The 11069-nt window shown below is 33.4% G+C and overlaps 1 protein-coding gene across 1 annotated transcript in view; it reads right to left on the bottom strand.

Annotated features, from left to right (window-relative positions):
* Positions 1-150: 150 nt before the first annotated feature.
* Positions 151-11069, bottom strand: part of LOC112044803 (zinc finger transcription factor Trps1) — a 47563-nt gene continuing 36644 nt past the window's right edge. The window contains exon 9 of the mRNA XM_052884301.1: positions 151-10849. Within this exon, the coding sequence (XP_052740261.1) occupies positions 10769-10849 (81 nt within the window). The 3' untranslated portion in view covers positions 151-10768. The remainder of the gene's footprint in view (positions 10850-11069) is intronic.

Here is an 11069-nt window from a genome sequence, read left to right as displayed (position 1 = left end):
TGCGCCCTCATGAGCTAGTTAGATAGACAACAATAATTGATATTATTTTTTATGAGTTTAGCTTATTATAAGTAACCTTTTTTCTGAATGAAGAGCTGGCGGAACAAACTTATACCTACCAGTAAATAAGGACGGAAAAATAAACAACAATTTTATAGCTGCTATATTTTTATTTGTAAAAAAATATTCTACTCACTACATAGCCAATATATCAGTTAAAATTTAATAATTTAAGTATCCATCCCTGCGTAAGTCACATTATTTATCATCTATACAACAATAATTAATGTTTCACAATGAGTATTCCCGACGTGCGAACTATCGCGATCATCACAATGCTTGCCACCAACACACACCGCATCCACTACAATACTGCACGATTTTGAGATTCCTTGACCCTTTTATGACCAGCTAAAATCTCATCTAATGCAATAAGCCAATAAGATTAGAGAATGATGACGTGATAAATTATCGTGTCATAATTAGATCTTCTTATTGGTCTACAATGTATGCATGAAACGCAACCTTACGGGACACAATTTAAGGTTCACATTTGAAGCGATGCGGCGTAGATCAGTGGCGGTACTTAACGGATAATTTATGCTGAAACTTACGTTGAAATGACTATACAATATACGTTATGACGATAACAATCAACAAATGTAATGGTCCTTTAGAGCTCGAGCACATGTAGGCGGGCAGAGTCGCGACATGGAGGGTAGGTAAACAAAACCGTGGTAATTTTACAACCAACAGATAATACGATCATTATCATTAATCTTATGCAATACAAACGATATGTTAATAAATAAAAATAAAATATGAGTTTCAAATGAATTTATATAAATGCCGTTTTAACAAATTTAAGTTAAATCGAGAAAATTTATAGTTTCCATCCAATCCACAGTCGAGACATGTTAAATTGGGAAGATATAGGTAAATACGACTGATAATAATACTGTAGGTAACGGATATGACGTCAGGTAGCGCGACTTGTTTCCGTAAAGAGTGGGGAGTTAGAGAGGGGTACCGATCGGTTGCGCGGGAACGAGTTACGATACAAGCCGCTCGTCGTGCGGTCGGCTTCAGTATACTCGTGGCGTTCGACCCGTCCATATTTCTTGTTGTGTAATTCTTTATGGGTTACTACTTCTGAGTCGCTTAAAATACCATATTTATTATTTAATTAAGATTAAGATTATCACTGAACTGGGATAGTATGGACAAATCTTATTATTATTATTTAAAATAAAATTAAATACGATTGTGTAATCAGACTGGCGTCACACTAACCTTCGTTCAAATAATTGACAAATCTGACATCTGACAATCTGAATCTTGACAAGTAAAGAAAAATATTGCATCCTCTTCAAATACCTTAGAACATTGATTGGGTACAACAATACAAGATTGGGTACCACAATAGTTACAATAGGCGATAATCGAATTTAGGAACTTTCAGATGTCCACGAAGTATGCACAAAGGCACTACCTACACCAAATATTCATATGAAAATTAATTTATGTAGGCCCACGTTATTTTAACAAGTGCCTATCATGACCGCGTTAAGTCATTATTCGCATAACATAAATCAAGAAGTAATAAATAAAAATATCTATTTTAATCAAAATTAAAAAAATAAATTAAGCAATCGAATAGAATCAATTATTACAGAAAAATAAGATTTTCTCCAATAAATAAAACCGATTATCCATATCACGCTATTTTCTTTGTAACGAATAAAATTGATGATAAATCACATTAGTAGGGGAGTCCAAGAGGGTATTTTAGGGATCTACTCGAGCGCGGCAGATGAACATAAGAGGGGAGGCTACCTTGCATATTACATTTAATGGTACATTTAGGGAATTCAAAAAAATCTGTCCTGAAAAATACTGAACCAGCACGCGTCAGAAAAATGTAAGGTAGTAATAGTTAGTTTTACATTTCGAAAATCTGATGATTTTATTAGGTAAAGTAACCTAAGGGAGGGTTACAATGTTGCATAAAATCAGCTTGTCTGAGAATTCTTAAACCGTGATTACGGTAGTTTCTTTTTAGTTGTCCACAATAATAAAATATATATTAATCTGCCGATTTTCGCATAATAATAAAATCTGTAGACGCTTCCTCTACCACTGAAAGCATTAAATGAACATTTATTCTTTTTACTGACATCTAATGACATCTAATTTTACCAAATGCAACAAGGTCCATCAACGCTCGAGTAAATCCTTACTTAGCACTGTGGGCTCCCCAACCATAAAAAGATAGGTCTCGCCTATATGTGCACTGGCCATTAAGCTTACTGGAAACTAGACATTACACTATTTTTATATAAAACTGATACAACATCGAAGTTAATTAGTGTCTCATAATAATTAAAGGCAATTTTATATTGCTATACAATGTCACGGAAGATCTTATTTAAGCTTACATTTATATGGAATTGTTTTAAACTGGAAAGTTAAATAATCTCTGGGTAATTTTCAATATATAAAAATAATTTAAAGTTTCCTTATATCTGTCTTACGTAGCATTACATTGTAAGTGGATAGTTACACAATTATTACTTTTTCTATCTTCACTATATTTTTTATTCGAAAGAAGAAGACAAAATGTTATGTATGTATTTATACAACCTTTACACTTTAGTACGTGGGTAAAACTAAACGCACATGTCACTGGTAAAGTTTTAAATTTTAGATAAACATTACATTACATTACATTATGAAAACACGTAAAAATTTTACATAATTGACATTACGAAATACCTACATATATTATAGCTACGTTTTTCAAAAATGGATGTTTGTTTTTAGTTGTAATATTAAGGTGTAGAGACAGTTTCATTTATGGAAGGAAATAAAGGAGCGCGAACAAAACATATTAATAGGAACTATGCATGTATTTTTTTATACTTTTAAACGATTTTTGCGATAACAACACTATGATAAATTAAGTCCCAAGATAAAACATTATTATTTTGTGCAAAATAAACTATTAAAGTATATGAATATATTATTACACCGTCATTTAAGCCTGCTAACTTCGACATCACAAACCTCAAAAGACAACAAGTTTATAGTCTGCCTGAATTTATTAGCATAGAAAATGACGTCACTTTTCAAACCAATGGCGAACGTTATAACCACTATTATTGAATATCCCGGGGATTTTACACATTTTTTAATATCTAATTGAAACTGAGTAAATTATTTTTGTCAGTATGAATACATACCAATAAGGAATATAAATAATCACATGCATATTTCCAATTTATCTTTATTACATTATTATCTGCCTCTGAAAAACAGTAAATAATTCTGCCATTGCAGCAATAATTTAAATATGCGTTTCTGCTTTGTTGACTTTCAGTTTACACACACAAACGAACTTGTATAATTGTGTGTGCATAAACTGAAAGTGTATTAAACTACTGTCATCTGCCTTACCAATACAACCAAAGCCAAACTGTCTTAAAAAAATAATAAAACAAAGTAACCATTTCAACACTACACAATCTGAAGCCAGAAAAAAAGTACATGCGCGCTTAGTTTTAGTCTGAAATAAAAAAAAATCAAGCTTAAATATTCATAATCCAGTACATTATTATTTTTTTTAATTGACATTTTACATTATGCAAATACTCAGTTTAGTGCATACAATTGCTCACAATTAGTTATCACAATGTTATTGCTTTTCGGAAATACACAAACACATATCACATAATTAATTATCGAATTAAAATACTTTTATCGATAATACCAAACTCCATTGCGAAGGAGTATCTACTCTTAGTAGGGGACTACACAAATCAAAGTAATATCTAGCAAAATGGATTTAATGCAATAGTTTCAAGGTTGAAACGTCCATACATCAAAAGGCAGCGAATCTGTCGAAACCTTTGTAAACCAAAATTCTGTAGTACTGAATTTGAAACTTTAAAGTTAAGAGCATTAAGTCCATTTTCATTTCTTTGCAATCCCCTACTAAGGTTTCCAGAATATAATACGTACAACAAAATAAATGAGAAGACAGTTTAGAGAGTGACCATCAGTCTTATCATCGCATAGTTACAATGTGGAATTGTTTCGAATACACGTGGCCAATATTTCAGCATAAATTATAATATTCACGAAACACATAATTGCTACCCTGTGTGCGTGCACACACACACAAACACATACGCGTACACACATACGCAGACGTAACGTAAGACGTAATCACAAACACATGCTTGTTAGACGTAAGCACACACGACACAACCGGTTTGTTAGTAACTTGATATACATTGTTCATCGTAATCTTAACACCGTAATCCGTAAAATTAACCTACGTTTACAATAAATAACCATAATGTATAATAAAACGCAGCTGCAACATTAATTTTGTATGTATCGAAATTTTAAATTTGTGAACGCACTGTCATGCCTGACTATTGTGAATACTGACAACCTATTACGGGAAGTCCGTCTGGCTTTACGATCCTGACGATGACATAACAACCGACAAAGCTTCGCAAACAACACGACCACAACAGAGTCTTCGCCGGCGAAGACGAGGTCCAAATTATCTGAACTCACCTGGGACGTGAGTTTTTTAACTCACGATCTCGGGGTGCTCTTTTATACACTCAGGCCAAAACACCCTTCCCGAACGGCCGAGCCGAGGTAAGAATCTCAGAAGAGACGCCTTTAGAGAGTCGTTCCGTCCATCTGTTCTGCCTTCAGGCCTCATCAAGCGATGCTTCTGCGCTCGGCCAAAACTCCCTGTGACTCCACTGAGGTCCCAATATGCCTAAGGCACATACACAATCAGGAAAAAATCAGATAGACGTTGACAGGCGTGTTCGTGTGTTAAACTAGTTATGTGTGCGTGTCCTCAGTAATATCGCTTCTTCAGTTTATACAGACAACCTATAGTCTATACGCTTTGTCTATCGTTTTACAACTATGTATATCAAAAGCCAAACGGACCCGGAATAGATTGACTACACCTACCATTTACTACCCATATTCGAGGAAATAAATAGAATATCATATTGATTGAATACAATCTTCAGAAAATATTACTAAAACCAGGTTTATAAAAATAGTATATATTGCTATGAGGTGATTGTTTTTTATCTCAAAAAAAAAAAAGATTTAACCAATTGTTACACCAATGGTATATTTCAACGCGACAACTACAAACAAAATAAAACTAAGAAAAAAATGTACAGAGTAATATAATATGAATAAAAAATAATACTGTATCACTACTGCGTGCAGTAATGTTAGTGAAGACCGTAGACTATATGACGTACCAACAAATTAGCGGAGGCCGGAAACTGACGAAAGTATTTTGTTGATGCATAATTAACCGGAGTTTTTCCAATAAATCGTATTTAACAAAGTCAACAACAATAACTGACAAAAACATGTTATTCGGGAGCGCACTCATCATCTACTTTACTGGTTCTCAATTGCATGGTAGATGGTCGATTCCGCGAGCTGAGAGGACACGATTCTTAGAGGCGATTCACGATATCTGCCACCAAGTCATCCAAATTGTCGTAAATCTTATTGCAAATTCTGAAATCGCATTGCCGATCTCTTCCTGACTTATCCTATCTAAGCTAGCAATCAACTGATTTAAAACGGTCAATCCTTACATTGACTTTTGCCGATTTCCTTCTAACCAAAAAAATTCGTTGAGATCGCAAAATAACTGCGCTGCTTTCCACCCTTTTTCGAAATGGTAGAACACAATATAGCGAATGTGAATATGGTTTTCGACACACATTTTTCCAAAACAATAAAAGTTTTTTTTTTATACAAAAATAATAAACAAAACGCTACTTTTCACTGGTGAAAAACGGCGGATAATTATGCATCAACCCATTACATAGTTAGGGAAGATTAAAACTTGTGACGTAACCACAGTTAGTTAAAGCCTTGAACATGTATTGTAGTCATAAGTCGCAGCAACGTCGTCACAAAGTCAGCGGTGACCGAGGAAAGAAAGAAAAGATGTTTATTTTAAAGTTGTGCCAGAAATCACAATGCCTTACACCAATTGTATTCTTTGGGCATGTCGAGACAAAAACCCAAGTAGTGAAAGCATCGAACACCACTTTATGTTTGGCACAACCTTGAAAAAGGCTAGCTCAGCATTGTACTGTATGAGTAAGCGCTCAATTCCAGCTGGCACCTGGCTCCAGGTGACGATAACCAAGTGAAGTCAATCCAAGTTCAAACTTAGTGATGAAGTCACAAAGTTAGCAAATGTAAGCATGGGCGTAGCCAGGATTCTATCCAGGGGGGGGTCAGATATACTTAAATTGACTATTTCATATTACAAATTGATACTGTCTGATCGAAACTACTTTTATGGCCGAAACCGAATATCAGTTTCAGCCTCAGTTTCGTCCGATCATCCACATATGGTCACTTTATCGTATCGAAGAATTAGTTAGTTAAATCTTTGAATATCTTGAAATTTAATATGAATCCCCATAGATCGATCGCTCGTCTAGGGGGGAGAGGGGGAGGGGGTAAACTGCCCTACCCTGCCCGTACCTCACTACGCCCATGAACGTGAGCTATGTGACCTAACTGCAAAGTTAGCGGCGACCCTAAACTAATATGACGTAACCATAAAACTATTTCGATCCTTACGAGAAAAAAAAATCACTGAACTTAATCGTGGGATACATTTCCTAACCAAATCTAACAATATCACCGGACGTTCATCAAAAATAGAGATGAATGAGTGAATTTCAAACTATTCAAATATCGATAAAAGAGAGCTGAAAAATATTATAGAGAGCAAATATTTGAGATAATATAGACTATAAAGAAAAATATTACAGTAATTTACCTGCTTATTGGTCTAACATTTTTATTGTCAAGGTAGATTGCAGATTTACACACGATATTATGAATGAGTAAGCGATGCTAAGAATCATTACAGCATCGACAACTATACAGAGTTCCCAATTATTAAAGGATAAATAATCTCAATTTTTAAAGCTTTTCGAATACGACAATATTAGTCACGCATCACATGATAATATAATGCGCATATAAATAGAAGCAGCAACAGATATTACGTAGTTACGAACGTACGAAATGTAAGCAAGATCTAGCTAAAGATATCACAATGTCTCATAGACTGCTTGTATACTGGCCCGTGGGGGGGTTCAAATAATAAATAAATTAATACTAAATTAAGTAGAGACGTTAAGTAAAAGGACGGTGATCGAATGAGTTATTATAGAGTATAGACGATTGGCCAAAAAAAAAAAAATAATAAAACAGCCCCGAGTTAATTACAAGTAATGTAAATGCTTTTCCGCTTTCAAAAAACAATTATTTACATAAACACTGACCACAATGAGGTGATTCTAGTAAAATTAAAAAAAAGATAATGCCACGACGATTTGGTTATTGCGTGCTCGTATCGAATGCTCACACGGAATGCGCAACATTCAATGCTGTGGAATATTCAATATTGGTTCCTTACACTTTCAACGATTAAAACTAAACTATATACGTAACTAAGGGTGCATACACACGGGCCACATTTTAACTGCAGCCAACTGCAACTGCAATTGGGATACAACTCTTTGACAATTACTAACTTTATCAATGAAACTGCCAACAAAAAGCGTACCCTATACAAGTTTCTTTTTTTACATTATTTTTTTTTTATAAAAATACATCAACAGAATATTTTTGAAGTTCTTAACTATATGCGAAGCATGTCACCGTGAATTAGCTTGCATATATCTTTTCACTGGATTAGAAACAACCGATTAAACTAAAAAAATGGCCCGCCTAAAAGTACTGATAGACTTGAGCATTCACTTGTAATAAGCATTCGTGTGAATGTTATATTACAGAAAAATACGAGAAAATTTACGTGCATTTCAGCGAGCAGATTTGCTTGCTCGAATCGAGCGTTCGCAAGAATTCTCAAAACGTTCGTAGCAATATTTGGCTCGGCTGGTTGTTCAGATCGACAAATGTAAAAACGGCGAACGCTCGATGTTCTGTTACAAATGAATGCTCAAGTCTATCAGCACCTTTATATAATAATAAATGGCTGTTAATAAAATGCAGCCAGTTGGCAATTTCAAAGTTATCGTGTCAACTGCATAAGACCTGTATTGCAACTGCACTTTTGCTATCGGCTAGCAGTTGAAATGTGGCACGTGTGTATAGACACTAATACCGAAAAAATATTAATTATTATTAAGTATAAACGGCATCATGCAGATCAAAAAGTGCGATGCTACCTATGTATACACATTACAATAAGTATTTTAGAGACCGTGTCATGGGAAGATTTAAAATTTATTATTGCTCATCTAATTTCACCGTTCTGTCCTAACTACTTCCTTAAACTTTAAAAAATAATGTCTATAACGACTTCGCTTGCACTTTTGTATAAGGAGATTCATATTTGTTATTATTGCTTCAAACAGACCATAATATATATCCTTAATTATATAATTATTGTTATAATTACGAACGAATAATCGCCAGAATAATAAAAAAAATACTTACATTTAAATACTGACCGAAATGGGAAATAAATAACTATAAATTTACGAACCATCATTACAACTAAGTATATAATAAAAATTTACAATATTCTTAAAACTGACCTAAAATCTAAAAGAATACTTGCTTCCTGCAATAGGTAACCGTAACAATAATTTCAATAATATCAAGAGAGAGCGTTAAAGGCAAGGCTTCAGAACCCAACGACGATCACTATCAATAATCAGTTTGCAAATTTTATAGACCGAGAGATGACGTCGTTATACATATGATAAAATAGAATACTGTGGAAATCTCTACACAACTTTATTGACTTCATGTGTCAGTGAAGTGAATTGTCCAAAATACATAGATTAAATAATAAAGTATTGTTTATTTTATTTTAGCAACATTAAAAGTATATTTGCAGTATTGAAGGTATATTAATATTGAGATAATATACTATAGTTCTGTTCTTTTTACTCTATTATAAATGGAGAAAGTGTTTCCACAACTTGTATTAAGTTTATTTCATAAAAAAATATTGATCATAAAATATATATCTTTTGATATTGTACAATGCAAAACGCTTATGCACAAAAGCATTATCATGTTTCATGCCTAGTTTTTGTCCATCTCTCGATCATTTACTCGCAGACGAGCTTACATACTACACACGTTTTCAACCACCGAAATAAAACGAACCTAGCGCACTTGAATGCCAGATTACACAACATTCTTTATTATTATTCGATCATATATCACATTGTAGGGAAAATATTCGAATCTCTGTTTAAACATTGGTACCTTTACACCTATTGGTCCAAGGGCTGGTGAGAAAATTTGGTGAAGTGGATGAATGACGAAAAATCACATCATTCACAGTTTCTACTCTCATAGTGCAGAAACTGTGGATGCTGTTACAGTACAAACATTCACATTTTCAAGCGTCTCATCATTTTTACCCACCAGCTCTCCGGCTATATCCTATAGGCACTGAGAACGAGTATTGGCCGCGCCAACTATCTCATCATTTATACACACTTATGCCCTGCATAATAATAATTGTTACCATTTTAAATAATTAATTATTCCTTGTAATACTATAATTTACTTTAAAATCAGATCTGTATTTTGAGACTCAACTTTCTTAAAGAGAACTTAAATTTAAACTATTTGTCCTTTATTGTACTTTGTTGTGATTAAAATTGGTACCACATATCGAATTTAATAATGCCGCTACACTATATTGCTGGATTTATTTAATTTTGTAGTTGTAACTCGGTTGGTGAAACTATAGGTATTTGATGCATAATTTAACAATCTGTGATAAATAATAATTCATAAAACTAATTTCAATCTATAATCCTGATAATTTACGTAAAATGAAAATATTAAAAAAAGAAATACTTCAAATTAATGGTAAGCATTCACTTGACGAAGAATTGAAGTCAACTTTATTTCAACACTATCATATCAATAATAGCTTAACAGAAACAACTGCGATCATAGAACTTAACTTCAGTATGTTCACATTTATTTAAAAATCCAACTAATCGGCATTATTAAATAAGTAGAGTACATGCCATAATTCATATAGTAACAATACAATGGAGTAGAAAAATATGTTCAATATATCAGTAGTATTATCTTACATATCGACTATTTCCGCAAGTACAAATAGTTTAAATTCAGTTCGATTAGCTTTGCATAACAAGTCTTTAGTAATTCTTTTGACACTGGCCTTACATGACTACCGCGTAGAATGAAAACGGCGGCCTGGCTTCGACGGTTTCCCATCGTAAAATATCGTAATTTTTCTCTTACATACAAAAAAAAAACTTATATTTAATATAATAAGAATAATTTCATCAAGATCTTTATTTCTGTTCGTATGTATAGCGTAAAATTTTGTAACTATTATTAAAAAAAAAAACAAAACAACCAGTTATTGATACGGCAATAAGAGTATTTTTACTCATAAAAAGAAAATATTCACTCATTCTAAATGCACGCACTGCATTGGGAAAGGGCATGCTATATATTGTTGTAGTGTTGCAACTACTCTTCCAAAAATAATTTGTTACAAAATTGCACGTTATAAATACGGTAAATCACGTTGTCTATGGTATGTAACTGGCCGTTATTGTACACGCTATGGAAGCTATAGTGTAGTAACGTTATTGTTGGGTGTGAACTGAGTAACTTTACTTGCGGCAGGGGTATCACTGGGTAGTCAGTGCATCTCTTCAGCTGCGACGTGGCTGGCGACGAGGTTTAACGGCGCCTCGTCATACTCGGGCATGCTTCGACCGACCTGGAAATAATAACGGAGATTTATTGATTTGTTACATACATGAACTGAATTTCATAAAATTATTTTGATCAATAAATGACGCACGCACAATTTGAGATAATTGTATTAAACAGTTAAAAGGCCAAAGTTCAGAATTTGGAAAAAACACGAAATATTTGAAACACCTTTGATATCGAAAGTAATATTAACAAAATTAAAAATGGCTGTTTTATTCATGCAA

This window comes from Bicyclus anynana, chromosome 11 (assembly GCF_947172395.1).
Source record: "Bicyclus anynana chromosome 11, ilBicAnyn1.1, whole genome shotgun sequence".
Lineage (NCBI taxonomy): Eukaryota > Metazoa > Arthropoda > Insecta > Lepidoptera > Nymphalidae > Bicyclus > Bicyclus anynana.
Note: the sequence above shows the minus strand (reverse complement) of the source record. Positions and strands in the feature narration are given on the sequence as shown.